The sequence below is a fragment of the Pecten maximus genome, chromosome 4 (genome assembly GCF_902652985.1).
Source record: "Pecten maximus chromosome 4, xPecMax1.1, whole genome shotgun sequence".
In the NCBI taxonomy this organism is placed as follows: Eukaryota; Metazoa; Mollusca; class Bivalvia; order Pectinida; family Pectinidae; genus Pecten; species Pecten maximus.
In genome coordinates this window covers 37,301,939-37,323,965 of record NC_047018.1, presented here as the reverse complement: position 1 = coordinate 37,323,965, position 22,027 = coordinate 37,301,939, and the positions used below count along the sequence as shown (strand labels likewise).

Below are 22,027 nucleotides of genomic sequence, written 5' to 3'. Positions count from 1 at the left end.
AAAAGGATGTGTTGCCTATGCAGAAAACAGGTTTATTAGTTATTTGCACAGAAACAGATTTTCTATTTATAGTAACAGTAACCATGACCTTTGACCTTTGGACCAGTAAAAAAAAAAAAATACGATCTGATGCTTGTGGTAAGGAAAAACTGCATGAAAATTGTGTTTAATGGGCCAAATGGAACTTTATCACAAAGAAACAATTTTCTAATTTTAGTAACTGACCTTGACCTGCTAGCAAAGATGCGAGACAATCCAAACTTCCTAAAAATTAGAAATAATAAGGCATTACAGTGATATTCTTCAAAATATCTTTTATTCATGTGAGTCTGACAAAAATAAGTTATACATTTTAACATCGAGTACAGTTATAAGCTCAGCTGTACATGTAATGCTGTAAAATAAATATATCACATTTATTATCACAAACATGGTGTCGGGTAAAATCTGTGGTTAAGATAAACAATACAGTATTTTGATCCCGCCCATTACTGCTCTATACTACACCAGACCTAGGATATTGTCTTGTAAATAACAATTATTACCTGGACTGCAAGCAGTTTTACATTTTTTTTGCTTCAGCAAATTCATTTTAAGTAGTAACATGTGTACCTAGACATGGAAAAACAGACTGGACAGTATTATTGTACACAAAATTAAAATAACCCTACACAAGTAATTCATGAAATATTTAAGACATCATGTTGATCTTTTAACATATCCTAGCTATAGGTATTTATCAATTTCGGAAAATGAGATTGATTGTAGAACTTTTAAATTCACCTCCCCAAAAAGGTTTTAGTGCACACAACTTTTCAAGTACCTATATACAATTAAATTGGTGATTTAAGGTGAAAGTATCGGACAAGTTGATATAATACATACACTGGGGGGATTATTAGGTCGTTTTTGTTACTGTTAAGCATGTAGAGCACTTGTATTTTAGGGTTTTACATTTTTCAATTGTTCCTTCCTAAAAGGAATACCATGAAATCAAAAATTAATTCCAACAAAATATCAAAGACTGAAAACTGAAGCACTTCACTTACAGAGCTGTAACACCTCTTAAAAGGGTATATACATGGTTATATAATTGTCTATCACATAACATTGGACGGATATAAGTGTAAACTCTGAACTTTTAAAATGCTGTACCAGTATTGATGACCGCAATAAAAATAATTGACGGTCCTTACAAAGTAATGAGATTGACACGGTTCTTAAAAATACTGTCAACACCGGTGTGGCATGGGACAAGGCGTGGAATGATCATTTCAACAATAATACCCTAAATAAAATTCTTTAACAATGAGGAACATATAATTTCTCAACCTGAGAATGTTTGTCAAACATGTATGGCTCTGCTCCAACTTTGAAGAAAATGAAGCTCATGGTCAAAGTTTGGGGGAAAAATATTTAAATTTCCAGTTTGACAGCACAGTAAAATATGTTTGGTCCCAACTTTCATGCAAAACATCAGCATCCTGCAAAACTTCGGATGGATATACAATATCTGACCAGACATTTACAAGAAAATATAAGATTAAAAATCAAGGGTTTAAATCCTTAATAAAAACAGCATTTGATACTGCTTAACCCAAAAATATCACAAATTCTGATTATTATCAAAAGAATGTTATGCGGAAGAAAAACCATCTTTGTAGTGTTACATTTTAACTTTATATACATATTTTTTATTCGTAATTCAAATGCAATTCAGCCAATTCACTGGGAACAATGGATTTATGAGGCTTCACTGACCATTAATCTACAAGAGATATATATTAATGCTGTATGTAATAGCTGGAGATCTTCCAAAAAGCCGGAGAATTTTATACCAAGTTAAATAAAATTCATTTGATAAAATTATTTTCTATGGAGAGCAGCCGTCACATTAAGTTAATAGTTATGGTATACATGCTGCATTAGATGAGCATATAACATTGGTAAAGAGAGATGAAAATTCAACATTATGTAAAACTGGAGATTCCTGATGCCAGGTACACAGGAGAAATATCACAGTAAATACTTTCCCAATGAGAATGGAATACATTTTTGTACATTCTTAACAAACATGGTTATTTATTAGAATATTCCAACACTTAATAACTTCAAAGAAAGATCACTAAAGCTCATACAACATTTAACATACATTTATCATGAATCAGTTCCTTATTAATGGACAAAAAACACTTTGCTGCAATGCCAAGTCCTCAACATCATACATTGTACATGTACTTACTATTTGTTTTACATATAGTTTCAACAATCCGTACCAGAAAAAGATCTACATTGTAAATAGTTTTAAATGTGTACAGTACAAACAAGAGGCCCACCTGCCTTTCAGTTAATCAAAATAAAAATATGATTCTAGACCTTTCAGTTAATCAGAGGAAAGTAATGTTGTTTTTTAATTTAACCTCTGTGACCTTGAATAGAGTTCAAGGTAATTTCTTTTCACAAACTTGGTGAGGCTCCACCCAAGGAGCCCAACGGCCACATATTATGATTTTTGTGAAAGGTATTTGAATGTTTTAATCAAAACGACCCTTTGATCCAAGATATGTCAAGGTCAATTGTTTTCACAAACTTTGTGGGGTTTCATCCCAGGAACCTATCAGCCAAATATTATGCTTCTTGGCCTTCAGATTAACCAGAAGAAGTTGCTTAAGGTTTTCAACATATTTGACACCTGTGACCTTGAATATTGATCAAGGTCATTTCTTTTCAAAAACTTTGTGTGGCTTTATCCTAGGAACCTATCGGCCAAATATCAGGACAATGGGACTCTTGGTTGATGAGAAGACGACAGCAGATGCTTAACATCGGGACACTGAAGTGAGCTAAAAAGGGCAATAACTCTGTAAAATCACAATGGGAAGGAAACACGACACCATATATCCTTATGGAAATTAGTTGACTAGTGTTAGAAGGAATGATTTTAACTTTGTTTTTCAGAGAATAAAAATAATTTTCACAATATTGGTCCCAACTAACCCTCGGCCCTGTCTGTACGTATTGCAATGGAATGTTTTGAATATCTTATACGATTTACAAATCAACTAGAGTCCATTGCCATCAACAAAAACTTGACAATTTGTGTGCATTAAAGCAACTGTGATCAACTACACACAAATAAATGTGCACCAATGTACAAAACCAGCACAGTTACTTGACAAACCCCTGTCCCTCCCATCCCAACGTCGCTGTACCAATAAATCTATAACCAACTCCCCTTTTATAATGTCAGTGTTCTAATCTATGACATACTGATCCTCACACAACTCCCTACAGGGTACACTCTACTAAAACTATTTTATGTCAACTTCTACTCCTATACATCCTTACATCAAATCATCAGTACCAGTAAATAATCATTACTTTGAAGAATTGCCTGTACAATTGTGGAATGACAATGTGACCGGGAATGGTTGCAGATGTGTATTTTAAATACGACCAGATTTATTATCTTGTTCCATACATCTATACACCACAGGGACAAGACTCGCTTAGTTTGGAGATCTATTTAGGCTTCATAAATTCATCTATAATTATCAATATAAGTATCTCCAGAATTATTTTGTCTTGTCCCTGTGCTGTGTAAAGTAACCAGCCTCACACAAGACACCAAATACTAATGTAATTACTTGTACACTGGCCCTGTACATATTAGGTGGATACCATGGCCTCAGGCATGTTACCAATAATTCATGTCAGTTTTCATGTCATGCTCCTGGAAAGAATTATTTTTATGTTCAATATCAAAATTTGTATGTACTTAAATACATATTCCAGATAAATGGAACATTACAGACAAATGCAATATTCTTCCCTCAGGAACAACAATCATTTGATGTACAGAGATAGTGAATTTGTTAGTATGATTAGTTCCAATGTCTAACACACAAGGAGATCTGTATGATACTGTGGCTGTTGAAGACTGCTGCATTTTTGCTAACATTCCTGCTGTAACTTCTATCATCCTCGATTCACTTTACATTAAATGGACTAGATTCAATCGCATCCCTCGAGTTACACTTGGAAGATGTTGGTGCTGTTTGGGCTATTATGGTACTCGGAAATGTAGGTGATGTTTGGGCTATGTACTTGGAAATGTTGGTGTTGTTTGGGCTATATATATATTTACTTGGAAATGTTGGTGTTGTTTGGGCTATTTACTTGGAAATGTTGGTGCTGTTTATACTATGTACTTTAAATATGTTGGTGTTTGGGCTATGTACTTGGGAGATGTTGTTGGTGTTTGGGCTATGTACTTGGGATGTGTTGGGGGTGTTTGGGCTATGTACTTGGGATGTGTTGGGGGTGTTTGGGCTATGTACTTGGGAGATGTTGGGGGTGTTTGGGCTATGTACTTGGGATGTGTTGTTGGTGTTTGGGCTATGTACTTGGGATATGTTGGGGGTGTTTGGGCTATGTACTTGGGATGTGTTGTTGGTGTTTGGGCTATGTTCTTGCGAGATGTTGTTGGTGTTTTGGCTATGTACTTGGGATGTGTTGGGGGTGATGGTGTTTGGACCATGTACTTGAAGATGATGAGGTTTGGGCTGGGAGATGGTAGTGTTTGGCCGTGTACTCAGGAGACGGTGGGCTACTACAGGCCATGGTAAACCTTGATGAATTCTGTCCTAATGTCTATTGAGGTACTAAAGGCTGGGACGTCAGTATTTCCTCACGTCTCTGTCCCTCAGCTGCAGGCGTATAGAGGTGGGTGGGTCCCCAAACCCGTTACAACTATTGATACCAAAATCACTGTGTCTGTTGTAAGATCTTCTTCGGTCTTCATATCTGTAATAAAAAAAATACACCACATATACACAGAAGTTTTAGAATTCCGAAGTTGATTCATAGCAGATTCAGATGAAAAATACATATAGCAACATTATCTAGTATATATTTCTAGACCAATCCATTTATTCCACACTCCATGAGTCCTGTAATTATGTGTGTATTGCCAAGCCGAAATTATGGTTTCATCATTGAGAGTCTGCAGATAACCTGCTCCGGTGCATTCCCCATAGATTATCTGCTACGTGTATATCTATACCTAAGAAAGTACAAGTTCCCACCATCAGGGGAATCTCCCGCTGTATGTGTATTTTACTAATAGTTGACCTGCATTGCCTTGACACATGTTAATACAATGTAAGCATATTTCTGGATCTACTATTTAGCTATTTTTACTTAGTATGTCCATGAAATAGGTAAATGTACCATTCATATTCCGCACCTAAACAGCAGTGTCAGCACCTGATAGTACACCAGGGAAACACAAAAAGTTCAATGGATTTGACAAGTATTGTAAAGCTTGCAGTTTTTATGTCTTTTGGAAAAAAATTTGTCAGATAGCCCACAAAAGACATTTTTTAATGTTACACAGGAAATAACGATACCTCTTAATTAAGGACTATCCAGCATATCAAATTTGCTCAAAATCTCATCTATATTTACCAAGAAAGACCAGATCTTACCAGGTATTACCTGAACAGAAGAATTACATTAATCTATATTTCCCCTATTTGACACACCCTCTGTGGGTACAGATTTCTTGTTTTTGAACAAATATAGACAAAATCCATTCTGGAATTCAGGATTTGTAGACTTTTAAAAAACTTGATGTACATGTGGACAACAGAATGCAAATGTGGTGTCACAAGCATAAGGATAATTTTAACCAGGTGAGTAAAATGCCAGTCATGAATCTCTCATTATGATATGATATTATGAAAAAAAGATTATCTTTATTATAGGTGTACTGTTAATGTAGTGCTGATTCTACTTAACCTTTGAGTTTGTTACAATAAAATACTATCTCCAACAAGATTAGGCTACCATACGGGTCTGGTCTGGAACTAATTTGATAGGAGGATCAATGAGCAAATCTGTATAAGGGAAATTTGTCAGTCTGAAACCTTACAAGGTATATAGAATTAGAGAGTTCATTTTTATTCAAAATTTTATTTGTTCAGATTTTATCAAGTTTTATGCTTATCACAGTGAGGTAAATTTTAGAATTAAAGTCTGAGATACATGTACACTTTAGGTGTTTTTTGTCACATTGGAGTCTGGTTACAGACTGAAGGAATGTCTGAATTTTATACTTTTACTCACGAATCTACAGGAGGGTCTGTTTGCGAGCGTTCGTGTTGGCGGTCCCTCATCCTGTAGGGGCCAGGTTTTGGTACAATACTGCTGCTTGGCTTGGCTGTGATAAAGTTGATGAGCTTGTAATAGTCCAGGAACGTTCGGGCCAAGTTACGCCCCAACTTCATGTCTGGTACAGGTCAAGGGTAACCAAAGACAGCAATATTTTTCTCTATATTACAACATATATAATAAACTCCATACGCCAGCTTACTGAAAATTTTGTTCAATTGCGGTACACAAATAAAAGCAGATTTAAAAATACAAGAGGTCAAATGGACCTGTAAACCTGTTTTTGAAGACCTTTTGGAAGACAAGTGAGTTGTAAATTTGATAAGGTTGAAGGTTGTTCCTTTTGTAAACTTGCTTTAAAGAAGATATTGGCCAAACTAGTGACATTTTGGTTAGGAAGGAGTGTTTTGATATATTTGATCCCATGACCTTGATGATGAGTCAAGGTCATGCCTGGTTGGGCTTCATGGCAGAAGCCTACTAGCCAAAATGATCATGATTCCAAGATAATTAGTAGTCACTGAGTTTTTTTTTACAAAGTTATAACAATACCCGTCAAAGTTATTTTGGGTTTTTTTTTTTAGTGAATACACTGTATTTCTGGCTTTAATTCCTACCAGGATACAAGACAAATAAAATTAGTCTAGGCCTAGATATATCTGTGATCAAGTAAAAACTGTCTTCATCAAGAAAGTTAAAGTACAAATATTTTCTCATCTTGGGTTTGCAAATTTCGATTTCCTACATAACATAAACTAAATTTACAAAGCACTGAATCCCCATCACACCAGAACTATCGGGACAAAACATGGTCAAAATTCCTCTATCTGTACAAGGAAGCAGGATTTAAAAGACATATCAATATTCCCTCTATTTGACCCCTTTACTCATCCCTAAATAGAACTAATTCATTAGATTATATGTTGATATTGCAAACTCAACTTCAAAAAGAATATTTGGGCATTTCTAAGTAAAACATGATTCTCTCATGTCGTAGGATCACATAGTACAAGAACCTACAAACCTGGTACAGATAAGGTGACTTTAAAACTGCTATAAATATCGATAAGGATACATCCCTCTTCTGTGTAGGGCAGAGAACTGCTGGACGCACTTGTCTGATAGCTGAAGAAGGACACCTCCAGGGTGTAGCAGTGAGAGTTATCATCTAAGCAGCCCCCTAGGGTCCTGTAAAAGCAAAGAGTAGAGTTATGTAAGCTGCTGTCAGCATAAAGCAAGTATATAAATATATTTATATATTATTTTTTTATTTTTTATTATTATTTTAGTGTTATAATTAGAATTATATAATACTTTTCGGAGTGACCTTGATAGCTCAGTCGGTCAGAGCAGTGACTTATGCAACCTCGGGTGAAGACCGAGGTACGACTCTCCCAACCTGTGGCAGTTTGTGTTTCTCAGGAAGCTGAGAAACGGACCTGTCTGTGCTGTCATGGTTGAGTCCTTGGGCAAGAAACTAATTGCTCTAGATGGCATGTGACGGGCCAGCTCCCATATATGTTGTTCAGTGAGGTAGCCACTATCTACAGCAAAGAGATCCCGCCTCAAAATGACCCTGACTGTTCACGGGGCAAAAGACCCAACAAAAAAAATGCAACCTAACCAAGCTTTTCAGATTTAAATGAAATCTACAGTCAAGAAACCCCCTTAATCCACATGTCACTCGACTCCAGGCAATATAATACAGCAAGTCAGAACCAAATACAGAGAGATTTTATTGAAATGCGAAAAATCCAGTCATAAATATATTGCTGTTGGGATAAGTAGTAATATTTTCCTAACGTCTGCAATAATGCAGTGTTAAATTGACATTTAAGCCCATGGATATGTATATGTCAGAAACAGAACCGAACAGAAGTCAGACCATCGGACAAAACAGTAAGATAATATATCTAAATGCAGATTTCAGAAATATCATCTCAAACTTTAAGGAGTCTGTAATACAGCAGAGTTCAATGCCTGTCTTTGTCTGCCAATATAGCAGACTGAAAAACAGGCAGATTCCGGTTAAAACTGTAAACTGGGCTCGAGACAGAAATTTTATAAAAATTCCATGTCCATCTTAGGTCCAACTGTTTTTCCTTGCAGGATTCCAACCTGATTCTGGATTACCACTACTGTATATCATATTGTAAAAATACAGGAACCTTACCACTACTGTATATCATATTGTAAAAGTACAGGAACCTTACCACTACTGTATATCATATTGTAAAAGTACAGGAACCTTACCACTACTGTATATCATATTGTAAAAGTACAGGAACCTTACCACTACTGTATATCGTATTGTAAAAGTACAGGAACCTTACCACTACTGTATATCATATTGTAAAAGTACGTACAGGAACCTTACCACTACTGTATATCGTATTGTAAAAGTACAGGAACCTTACCACTACTGTATATCGATCATTTTGTAAAGTACAGGAACCTTACCACTACTGTATATCATATTGTAAAAGTACAGGAACCTTACCACTACTGTATATCATATTGTACAAGGGCCCAATGGGCCCAAATCGCTCACCTGCAATGCAGTGATCTTTTCATATATGGATCCTGCAGTTATTTGAAAGCATGCTACAGGACCAATATAATGTCTCTCTGCACTTTGGCTTTTCACTAAAAGTCATTCAAAGATTTAAGCATACTTGATCGACGTGACCTTGAATGCGAGTCAGGGTCATTCATTTGAACAAACTTGGTAGCCCTTTACCCCAGCATGCTACAGACCCAATATTAACTCCATGGGACTCTTGGTTATTGAGAAGAAGTCGTTTCAAGATTTCAGCCTTTTTGACTCCTGTGACCTTGAATGAAGGTCAAGGTCATTCATTTCAACAAACTTGGTTGCCCTTTACCCAAGCATGCTACAGACCTAATATCAACTCCCTGGGACTCTTGGTTATTGAGAAGTCGTTTAAAGATTTTAGCCTTTTTGACTCCTGTGACCTTGAATGAAGATCAAGGTCATTCATTTGAACAAACTTGCGAGCCCTTCACCCCAGCATGCTACAGGCCAAATATTAGGTCTCTGGGACTGTTGGTAATTGAGAAGAAGTTGTTAAATTTTTTAGCCTTTTTGACTCCTGTGACCTTGAATGAAGGTCAAGGTCATTCAATTGAACAAACTTGGTAACCCTTTACCGCAGCATGCTACAGACCCAATATAAACTCCCTGGGACTCTTGGTTATTGAGAAGAAGTCGTTTTAAAATGTTAGCCTTTTTGACTCCAGTGACCTTGAATGAAGGTCAAGGTCATTCATTTGAACAAACTTGGTAGCCCTTTACCTCAGCATGCTACAGGCCTAATATTAGGTCTCTGGGACTGTTGGTTATTGAGAAGAAGTCGTTTAAATATTTTAGCCTTTTTGACTCCTGTGACCTTGAATGAAGCTCAAGGTCATTCATTTGAACAAATTTGGTAGCCCTTTACCGCAGCATGCTACAAACCCAATATCAACTCCCTGGGACTCTTGGTTCTTGAGAAGTCGTTTAAATATTTTAGCCTGTTTGGTCCCTGTGATATTGAATGAAGGTCAAGGTCATTCATTTGAACAAACTAGGTAGCCCTTCACCCCAGCATGCTACAGAGCCAATATCAACTCCCTGGGACTGTTGGTTATTGAGAAGAAGTTGTTTAAAGATTTTAGCCTTTTTGACTCCTGTGACCTTGAATAAAGATCAAGGTCATTCATTTGAACAAACTTGGTAGCCCTTTACCCAAGCATGCTACAGACCAAATATCAACTCCCTGGGCCTCTTGGTCATTGAGAAGAAGTCGTTTAAAGATTTCAGCCTTTTTGACTCCTGTGACCTTGAATGAAGATCAAGGTCATTCATTTGAACAAACTTGGGAGCCCTTCACCCCAGCATGCTACAGGCCAAATATTAGGTCTCTGGGACTCTTGGTTATTGAGAAGAAGTTGTTTAAAGATTTTAGCCTTTTTGACTCCTGTGACCTTGAATGAAGGTCAAGGTCATTCATTTGAACAAACTTGGGAGCCCTTCACCCTAGCATGCTGCAGGCCCAATATTAGGTCTCTGGATCTGTTGGTTATTGAGAAGAAGTCGTTTCAAGATTTCAGCCTTTTTGACTCCTGTGACCTTGAATGAAGGTCAAGGTCATTCATTTGAACAAACTTGGTAGCCCTTCACCCCAGCATGCTACAGGCGAAATATCAACTCCCTGGGCCTCTTGGTTATTGAGAAGAAGTTGTTCAAAGATTTTAGCCTTTTTGACTCCTGTGACCTTGAATGAAGATCAAGGTCATTCATTTGAACAAACTTGGGAGCCCTTCACCCTAGCATGCTGCAGGCCAAATATTAGGTCTCTGGATCTGTTGGTTATTGAGAAGAAGTCGTTTAAAGATTTCAGCCTTTTTGACTCCTGTGACCTTGAATGAAGGTCAAGGTCATTCATTTGAACAAACTTGGTAGCCCTTCACCCCAGCATGCTTCAGACCCAATATCAAGTCCCTGGGTCTTTTGGCTATTTAGAAGAAGTCGTTTAATTTTTTTTTAGCATATTTGACCCCTGTGACCTTGAATGAAAGTCAAGGTCATTCATTTGAACAAACTTGGTAGCCCTTAACCCCAGCATGCTACAGACCTAATATCAACTCCCTGGGACTCTTGGTTATTGAGAAGAAGTTGTTTAAAGATTTTAGCCTTTTTGACCCCTGTGACCTTGAATGAAGGTCAACGTTATTCATTTGAACAAACTTGGTAGCCCTTCACCCCAGCATGCTACAGGCCCAATATTAGGTCTCTGGGCCTTTTGGTTATTGAGAAGAAGTTGCTTGAATGGAAAAGTTGACGCCGGACGGACGGCCAGACGGCCGGACGGCCGGACGGCCGGACGGACGACGGACGGACGACGGACGCCGCGCCACGGCATAAGCTCACTTGCCCTTCGGGCAGGTGAGCTAAAAAGTACGTACAGGAACCTTACCACTACTGTATATCGTATTGTAAAAGTACAGGAACCTTACCACTACTGTATATCGTATTGTAAAAGTACAGGAACCTTACCACTACTGTATATCGTATTGTAACAGTACAGGAACCTTACCACTACTGTATATCGTATTGTTTAAGTACAGGAACCTTACCACTACTGTATATCGTATTGTAAAAGTACAGGAACCTTACCACTACTGTATATCGTATTGTAAAAGTACAGGAACCTTACCACTACTGTATATCGTATTGTAAAAGTACAGGAACCTTACCACTACTGTATATCATATTGTAAAAGTACAGGAACCTTACCACTACTGTATATCGTATTGTAAAAGTACAGGAACCTTACCACTACTGTATATCGTATTGTAAAAGTACAGGAACCTTACCACTACTGTATATCGATCATTTTGTAAAGTACAGGAATCTAAATACCACTACTGTACTAGTACAATTCAGATTATTTCTATTCATGTACACAGGGACCATTAGGAAGGGTATAATATATAGTTATAGAGATCACTTCATTTGACATCAGGGAGAGGTTATCTGTATATAACACCATCAACTCGAACTGTCCATCCAAGATGGCTGACAAAAACCCTCTGTTCCTAAATCTTTCCTGATTCTCACTATAATATATATATAACCACTTGTTGATTATGACTACAATTGTCACCAGGATGGCTGACTAAAACCTCCTGCTCCCCAGTCAAAACCGATTCCCACTATGCTCCAAAAAACACTTTTTAATGAATACAGGAAAAGGGGAAAACAGCAGATCAAAACAGTAAGGAAAGTAGCAGAACTTCAGGGTACATGTGTGCTGAGTACATAAGTTTGAAGAAGTTTGGATGAAAACTGTTGTAAGAGTTGTCTGGACAAGATTCTGTCTACAAACAAAATAGGCGGATGCAAAAATAAGCCGAGGTGCACAACTCCAGTATGGGATGATTTTGTCCAAACAGTTTTGAAAAGTTTGGATAAAAAAATTCTGGGAGGAGTTATTTAGACAATTAAGACTAATTAGTATCATAACTACCATCAAAATAGTCCAATCCAGAAAATGAGCCCATGCAGGTGCACAACTTAATAAAGGAATAACTACAACCACAAGGTTTGGATAAAACTGTAGGAGTTATTGGGATAAATATTCTGACACAGACAAACAGACAACCTGATTTCAGTATAACCCTATAACTACGTTATGGGGAAATATAAAAACAAATCCTGGATACACAGGATTTTGCATGAGTGTCAATCCTTATACGTAATTTATAAAACAATTTCAATCATTTGGTTTGCCATGTAATGACACAAGATCTATATTGGTGCATAACTTTTACACTTGAAAAAAACTGTCCTTTTCATTTACTAATTACAGTGTTTTCCATTCCTTATCAAGACCACCACATGACATCTTGTATCTATGACATAAGCATCTAAGATGATTTCACTGCAAGTCAGGCCAGATTGTGGTAAGTGTTATTAGTCATCAAAAATGGATGTATAGTTCACCACCTAAGCCAGCAGCCATCAGATTTCCTTATAAGGTGATGCCTACATACAGGACATCTCCATACATGTACACCCGGGAGAATCACTATCTCCAATTACCGATAACACGAATGATTTCTACAAAAAAACTTAACAGATAACCTGCTCTGGACATCAGAAAACTGCATGGAGACATTTCTCTGGGCAAATCCTAGTTAATCAATAGAATTGTGTTAGCTTTGAATTTATAGTGGTTCTAACGACTTACTGTCTCTAAGTCTCTAAGGCCTAATTTATCTAAAATATCATGCAATCACTGCACTTTAGATTTCAGAAGATGTACACGTACGGCATGTTTTGTTACAAAAAGTCAGATGAAGACTGACAAGATTAATCTAAAGTACAAATTAAAGTACTTGGAATCTGCTACCCCTGCTTGTCTTCAATGTGTTCAATATTTAAATGTCACATGAAATATTCAATCTTGTATTCAAAATGTGTTCAATGTCACATAAAATATTCAATCTTGTATTCACAATGTGTTCAATGTCACATAAAATACTCAATCTTGTATTCAGTGTTCAATGTCACATAAAATATTCCATCTTGTATTCACAATGTGTTCAGTGTCTCATAAAAAACATTCAATCTCGTATTCACAATGTGTTCAATATCACATAAAATATTCAATCTGGTATTCACAATGTGTTCAATATCACATAAAATATTCTATCTTGTATTCACATTTCACAATGTATCCAATGTCACACAAAATATTCAATCTTGTATATATTCATAATGTGTTACATGTCGCATCAAATATTCAATTTTGCATTCACAATGTGTTCAGTGTCATGAAATATTTTCAATCTTGTATTCACAATGTGTTCAGTGTCATGAAATATTTTCAATCTTGTATTCACAATATGTTCAGTGTCTCAAAAAATATTCAATCTTGTATTCACAAAGTGTTCAATGTCACTTAAAATATTCAATCTTGTATTCACAATATTCAATCTTGTATTCACAATGATCTATGAGAGAGTTCATATAAACATATTTCAATCGTTCTAGGTCATTTTCAGGCCAACTTAACTGTTCAGGTCACAGTAAATTTTACACTTTGAAATAGTATTTCATCGTAGTCGATGTGATATTCACTTCTGTTCACAGGGATATTCAATGAATTCAATGAATATCTCATTACGACAATCAATATTGTTAATTAAAATTTTCAAATATATCAAAATTTCATAAATATCCATGCATACCACAATAAAATATGTATTGTAGCAGCAGTTTTCTACATATCTCAATATGACGGCAACCGTACGTGTTTTACTTAACATTCTAAGTCTCTCTCGCTATATATATGTGCTCTACGTATACTATATAAGAAATTATTTGCCGCTGGAATATTATGCCCGATGTAAAATTGGGCCTGAGCAAAAGTCAGCATTCACTTCTTGTAATGCTTATGAAACTAAAATTTGCTACGTTGTTAAATTCCCCCATCTTCTTAATTGGATGAAGATGGCAAAAGGTCACCCGTATACAATATAGCAATATTTTCATCTAACAAACCTCAGTATTGTGGCAGCTATATCATGTATCTAATGAAGACATATCTAGATACCATTGTTTAATCAATACAAACATGTATCTCGGAGGATGCTATCTACCATACAAGGCTCCTTTCCAATTCCCAGGCAGCCAATTCCATTAGATAAGCTTTCTCCATAAACTTTATTTACAATCCATCCTAGCTGTAATCTTCACTTCAGTTTGAATTCATTTAGGATGCTATAAATCATATTTCAAAATGGAAAAGCAATTCATTTAAGTTTTATGTATGCCATTTTCGACAAATTGGCATCCCTTTAGTTATCAGGGAGAGTAATGTCTGCCTAGAGGGTATGAATGTTGCGGAAGCAGACTTCTACAGCAGATACAGTGAGATTTTCCATTTGGAGACCATTTATTAGCCCACCATCTTACAAATGGTGAGCTATCAAATTGCTGTCCATCCTTATACAATTCTTGTTATCGCTATTAATTCTCCAATAGCTCTTGACAGGTATTTTTCAGATTGTGCATATGGGTTTGAACATCTTACAGTTAGATAAGTACCAACAATCTCAAGAACAATATGGCAACCAGAAAATAATTTTGTAACATGCAGTTTTTCCCCCCGATATGCATGGAGAATTTGATAGACCTAAAATGTGCAACATTACTTTCATTTGTTTGCTTAGTTTATACAATATGGCATTTTGGTTCTCAGTATGAAATTTTAAACCTAATCAAGATTATAGATTTTGGTATATCAATGAAATTATGAAGCAAAATTGATTGAAATCAGGGCTGAAATCTGTGTGGCTTTAGGGTAAGGTCAAGGGTCAAGGGTCAATCATCAAGGTCATCAGATCAAGGGCCAAGGTCAAATCTAAAATATTTTTACATCTGAATATTGTGTCATGATTTTTGGTTTGGTTTGTTTTTGTTTAGCGTCCTATTAACAGCCAGGGTCATGATATAATTGAACTAAAAAGATAGGATCAAAAGAGAATATGATTGGTTGTAGATCAAGATCACAGGGTAAAAACTTAATTTTAAACTATTTTTTTCTGACACTGTGATGCAAAGTTGATCTCAATCTTACATGACGCTATATCACCAGAAGTCAAGGTCATGCAAAGTCAAAAGTCTGACCTATTTCTTTATCTGTAATATTTTGTTTTGATATACCGTATGAAGAAAAGTTGATTGTAAACAAATGAGCAGTTATGCAAATATTTGTCAAGGTCACCAAGTCAAAGTTCAAGGTCTGTTTAAACGATCTTTATTCCCTGACTACATAATGTTGGCGCTGAGATACCTCTTGGATATCTTGTTTTACAAGTTAATGTACTATCTGAGTACCATGAACAGAAACAGGCATATAAGGTATTTTCAGAGTAGTAATATTTTTGAAGTTAGACAAGATATCAAAATTAAGTTAAGCAACAGTTAAATTAAGTTAAGTAACTCAATTAAAGAAATCAAATTGAAACTTGAACACTACAACTAACAGTATGTTTGAATATGCCAATTCAAAATCAATACTGCACACATTTTAAACAACTCCCTGCATGCAATGCTTCTGTTTCTGAATTGATATCCTGAACAGAAGAATAGGCACAGAGACCTGCAAGACTTTTCTCAATATATATTTCATCAAACATCACAATAAAATTTTGTTTATTGTAATATTACAAAGTTCCCAATTTTGGAATTTCTCTCAGTACAGTGGAGACAACATTTTTCTTTATCAAACATTAGCTTTCCTGGATCAAAAGATAATTTATACCAAATACTGATTTGTAAGCTGTTTTCCTATTACACTATTGAAATTTTTTAGACTTTCCATCTGCATTATTTTTTAGATTTTTGAGTCTGCCTTCACTCAATGATGCGGCAGAAAAAAAAGTCACAATCTCTTCCTCAGAACAAGAGTTATGCAGGTCCCTGTGCCCTTGATCTTTACAAATACTGAAATAGTCCCTTTTATCAAATGATGCTTTAGACCAAATCTCATCAAATTTACCATTAATTAAATAAATTGGATATGTATATATATAAAGAAAACAAAAATTTTGGTTCTCTTCACCCATTGATGTTATTACGTATTTTGATTTACGTTATTACGTGTTTTGTTTTATGTTATTAACGATTTTTGTTTTACTTAATTACGTGTTTTGATTTACATTATTACGTGTTTTGATTTACGTTATTACATGTTTTGATTTACATTAATGCATATTTTGATTTACTCTATTGCGTGTTTTGTTTTACGATTTACTCCAGACCAAATTTGGTCAAAATCATGTACAGTCGAATCTGTCCAAACGACCATCTCTATTTAACGACCCTCTGTTCTAAGCCACCATTTCAATTCCTTCCGAACGTTTTCGATATATATTTTAACTCTATTAAGCGACCCTCTGTTTACGCGACCTGCGACCACAATTTTTCGTTCCCGTGATAACAATAACTCTCCAATAAGCGACCAGAAGTCTCCAAAATGCCTTACATTACCATTTTCGCCTTGATAACACCAAAGAAGTTTTACTTTTCGTGCAAAAGGCGGGAGAGTAGGCGAAGAGACAGTCTAGAATTCTGACGATTTTCAGACGTTTTATATATGATATATCAATTTGCATGCGAAATATAACAATGAAGGAATGCATAAACAGTTAACTTACTGTTAAATCGTGATTTGTAATCTTTTTTGAGACATTAAAACAGATATTTGCCAGTGAAAAAGTCGCCGTTTTTAAAGTAGGAAATGCAGGAACGTAAATAATAATCGGAGCGGATATCCGGACCAAGCTTTCAGGAATTAAAAAAATATGTATAAATAATTTAAAAGTAATCTAATTAACCAATGAAATATATTTCTCATGTTAAATCGATGTATTTTGCTATGCTGAAAGAATTTCAAACAAGAGGCCCATGGGCCTTAACGGTCACCTGATTTTTGAAATATTTCAGTAAATTTGAATGAAAGAATGAATTACAAAACAAGGGCCCAATGGGCCCAAATCGCTCACCTGCAATGCAGTGATCTTTTCATATATGGATCCTGCAGTTATTTGAAAGCATGCTACAGGACCAATATAATGTCTCTCTGCACTTTGGCTTTTCACTAAAAGTCATTTAAAGATTTAAGCATACTTGATCGACGTGACCTTGAATGAAGGTCAAGGTCATTCATTTGAACAAACTTGCATTTGGTAGCCCTTCACCCCAGCATGCTACAGACCCAATATCAACTCCCTGGGACTCTTGGTTATTGAGAAGAAGTCGTTTAAAGATTTTAGCCTTTTTGACTCCTGTGACCTTGAATGAAAGTCAAGGTCATTCATTTGAACAAACTTGGTAGCCCTTCACCCCAGCATGCTACAGGCCAAATATTAGGTCTCTGGGACTCTTGGTTATTGAGAAGAAGTCGTTTGAAGATTTTAGCCTTTTTGACCCCTGTGACCTTGAATGAAGGTCAAGGTCATTCATTTGAACAAACTTGGTAGCCCTTCACCCCAGCATGCTACAGGCCAAATATTAGGTCTCTGGGACTCTTGGTTATTGAGAAGAAGTCGTTTAAAGATTTTAGCCTTTTTGACTCCTGTGACCTTGAATGAAAGTCAAGGTCATTCATTTGAACAAACTTGGTAGCTCTTTACCCCAGCATGCTACAGGCCAAATATTAGGTCTCTGGGACTGTTGGTTATCGAGAAGAAGTCGTTTAAAGATTTTAGCCTTTTTGGCCCCTGTGACCTTGAATGAAGGTCAAGGCCATTCATTTGAACAAACTAGGTAGCCCTTCATCCCAGCATGCTACAGGCCAAATATTAGGCCTCTGGGACTCTTGGTTATTGAGAAGAAGTCGTTTAAAGATTTTAGCCTTTTTGACTCCTGTGACCTTGAATGACGGTCAAGGTCATTCATTTGAACAAACTTGGTAGCCCTTCACCCCAGCATGCTACAGACCCAATATCAAGTCCCTGGGACTCTTGGTTATTGAGAAGAAGTCGTTTAAAGATTTTAGCCTTTTTGACTCCTGTGACCTTGAATGAAAGTCAAGGTCATTCATTTGAACAAACTTGGTAGTCCTTCACCCCAGCATGCTACAGACCCAATATCAAGTCTCTGGGACTCTTGGTTATTGAGAAGAAGTCGTTTAAAGATTTTAGCCTTTTTGACTCCTGTGACCTTGAATGAAGGTCAAGGTCATTCATTTGAACAAACTTGGGAGCCCTTCACCCCAGCATGCTACAGACCCAATATCAAGTCCCTGGGTCTTTTGGCTATTTAGAAGAAGTCGTCTAATTTTTTTTTTAGCCTTTTTGACTCCTGTGACCTTGAATGAAAGTCAAGGTCATTCATTTGAACAAACTTGGTAGCCCTTTACCCCAGCATGCTACAGACCCAATATCAACTCCCTGGGACTGTTGGTTGTTGAGAAGAAGTCGTTTGAAGATTTTAGCCTTTTCGACTCCTGTGACCTTGAATGAAGGTCAAGGTCATTCATTTGAACAAACTTGGTAGCCCTTCACCCCAGCATGCTACAGGCCCAATATTAGGTCTCTAGGCCTTTTGGTTATTGAGAAGAAGTTGCTTGAATGGAAAGTTGACGCCGGACGGACGGCCGGACGGACGGACGGACGGACGACGGACGGACGACGGACGCCGCGCCACGGCATAAGCTCACTTGCCCTTCGGGCAGGTGAGCTAACAAATAAAACAAATGATAGTCAAAAATATGATTTCCCTATAACTATAGTAAAGTTTATCCCCTCCCATGGGGCAAACGCAAGACCCCAGGGCTAGGAAATTCACAATTATGGTAAAGCACCTTAAGACCCTTCAATCTGTAAAGAGTATTTAATTCTACCTTATTTGGGCTGTAAGAAGAAGATTTTTAAAATTTCTGTTAATTTGACCCTTTTTGGCCCCGCCTATCAGCCCCTGGGGGTCAGTCAGGGCCAACATGTACATACCATCAAACTGTCATCCCAAGCTGATAATGTTAACGAAGTTAGAATGAATTCCAATAAAAATTCAACAAATAATAGTCAAATATGTGATTTCCCTATATAAAGGAGGGATGTTGCCAGGGGCAAACATGAGACCCCAGGGTCATGAAATTCACAATTTTGGTAAAGCACCTTAAGATCCTTCCATCTATGTAGAGTATTTGATTCTACCATATCTGAGAGTAGAGAAGAAGATTTTTAAAATTTTTGTAAATTTTACCCTTTTTGGCCCTGCCCACCAGCCCCTGGGGGTCAACTAGGGCCAACATGTACATACCATCAAAGTGTCATCCCATGCTGATAATTTGATACAAGTTAGAATGAATTCCAATACAAATCCAACAAATAATAGTAAAAAATGTGATTTCCCTATATAAACTATAGTAAAGTTTACCCCCTCCCCAGGGGCAAACATGAGACCCTAGGGTCATGAAATTCACAATTTTGGTAAAGCACCTTAAGATCCTTCCATCTATGTAGAGTATTTGATTCTACCATATCTGAGAGTAGAGAAGAAGATTTTTAAAATTTTTGTAAATTTTACCCTTTTTGGCCCTGCCCACCAGCCCCTGGGGGTCAACTAGGGCCAACATGTACATACCATCAAAGTGTCATCCCATGCTGATAATTTGATACAAGTTAGAATGAATTCCAATACAAATCCAACAAATAATAGTAAAAAATGTGATTTCCCTATATAAACTATAGTAAAGTTTACCCCCTCCCCAGGGGCAAACATGAGACCCTAGGGTCATGAAATTCACAATTTTGGTAAAGCACCTTAAGATCCTTCCATCTATGTAGAGTATTTGATTCTACCATATCTGAGAGTAGAGAAGAAGATTTTTGAAATTTTAGTCAATTTGACCCTTTTTGGCCCCGCCCACCAGCCCCTGGGGGTCAACTAGGGCCAACATGTACATACCATCAAAGTGTCATCCCATGCTGATAATTTGATACAAGTTAGAATGAATTCCAATACAAATCCAACAAATAATAGTCAAAAATGTGATTTCCCTAAATAAACTATAGTAAAGTTTACCCCCTCCCCAGGGGCAAACATGAGACCCTAGGGTCATGAAATTCACAATTTTGGTAAAGCACCTTAAGATCCTTCCATCTATGTAGAGTATTTGATTCTACCATATCTGAGAGTAGAGAAGAAGATTTTTGAAATTTTAGTCAATTTGACCCTTTTTGGCCCCGCCCCTCAGCCCCTGGGGTCAACTAGGGCCAACATGTACATACCATCAAAGTGTCATCCCATGCTGATAATTTGATACAAGTTAGAATGAATTCCAATACAAATCCAACAAATAATAGTCAAAAATGTGATTTCCCTATATAAACTATAGTAAAGTTTACCCCCTCCCCAGGGGCAAACGTGAGACCCCAGGTTCATGAAATTCACAATTTTGGTAAAGCACCTTAAGATCCTTCCATCTATGAAGAGTATTTGATTCTACCATATCAAAGAGTAGAGAAGAAGATTTTTGAAATTTTTGTAAATTTTACCCCCGCCCCTCAGCCCCTGGGGGTCAACTAGGGCCAACATGTACATACCATCAAAGTGTCATCCCATGCTGATAATTTGATACAAGTTAGAATGAATTCAATACAAATCCAACAAATAATAGTCAAAAATGTGATTTCCCTATATTAACTATAGTAAAGTTTACTCCCTCCCCAGGGGCAAACGTGAGACCCCAGGGTCATGAAATTCACAATTTTGGTAAAGCACCTTAAGACCCTTCCATCTATGAAGAGTATTTGATTCTACCATATCTGAGAGTAGAGAAGAAGATTTTTGAAATTTTTGTCAATTTTACCCTTTTTGGCCCCGCCCACCAGCCCCTGGGGGTCAACTAGGGCCAACATGTACATACCATCAAACCGTCATCCCATGCTGATAATTTGATACAAGTTAGAATGAATTCCAATACAAATCCAACAAATAATAGTCAAAAATGTGATTTCCCTATATAAACTATAGTAAAGTTTACCCCCTCCCCAGGGGCAAACATGAGACCCCAGGGTCATGAAATTCACAATTTTGGTAAAGCACCTTAAGACCCTTTCATCTATGAAGAGTGTTTGATTCCACCTTATCTGAGAGTAGAGAAGAAGATTTTTGAAGTTTTAGTCAATTTGACCCTTTTTGGCCCCGCCCCTCAGGCCCCTGGGGGGTGGGGACCATATAATTCACAATTTTGGTTCACCTTCAGCCATGGAAGCTTCCTGTAAAATTTCATTGAATTTAGTTCAGCAGTTTTTAAGAAGAAGTTGAAAATGTAAATTGTTTACGACGCACGACGCCGGACAAAAGGCGATTGCAATAGGTCAACTGAGACTTTGTCTCAGGTGACCTAAAAATACATATAATGATGAAAGATTAGCACAGTAATAATTATAAAAAAAGAAAAGAAAAAAAAAAAGTTTTTTGTTTTGTTTTATTCAAAGTGGTGGTTCATTTTTCATATATATTATCAATCATTATTGCCAATTTATAAAGTGAATAAAAAGCTTATGAACATTTTTTTAAGTTTAAGATACCATCTCTATTAAGAGACCACTCTCCATTAAGAGACCGTTTTTCAACTTCCCTTGAGTGGTCACTTAATACAGATTCGACTGTACATGTAAATGAGTTAACCACCAATGTCAATCATGTAAATGTGTTACCCACCAATGTCAATCATGTAAATGTGTTACCCACCAATGTCAATCATGTAAATGTGTTACCCACCAATGTCAATCATGTAAATGTGTTACCCACCAATGTCAATCATGT

The 22,027-nt window shown here is 36.6% G+C and overlaps 1 protein-coding gene across 1 annotated transcript in view; it reads right to left on the bottom strand.

Moving 5' to 3' along the window:
• Positions 1-299: 299 nt before the first annotated feature.
• The window catches only part of LOC117325995 (cytosolic carboxypeptidase 6-like), a 54,846-nt gene continuing 33,118 nt past the window's right edge, over positions 300-22,027 (bottom strand). The window contains exons 10-12 of the mRNA XM_033882546.1: positions 7,250-7,362; positions 6,130-6,292; positions 300-4,806 (exon numbers count right to left, since the gene is read on the bottom strand). Of these exons, the coding sequence (XP_033738437.1) occupies positions 4,680-4,806; positions 6,130-6,292; positions 7,250-7,362 (403 nt within the window). The 3' untranslated portion in view covers positions 300-4,679. The remainder of the gene's footprint in view (positions 4,807-6,129; positions 6,293-7,249; positions 7,363-22,027) is intronic.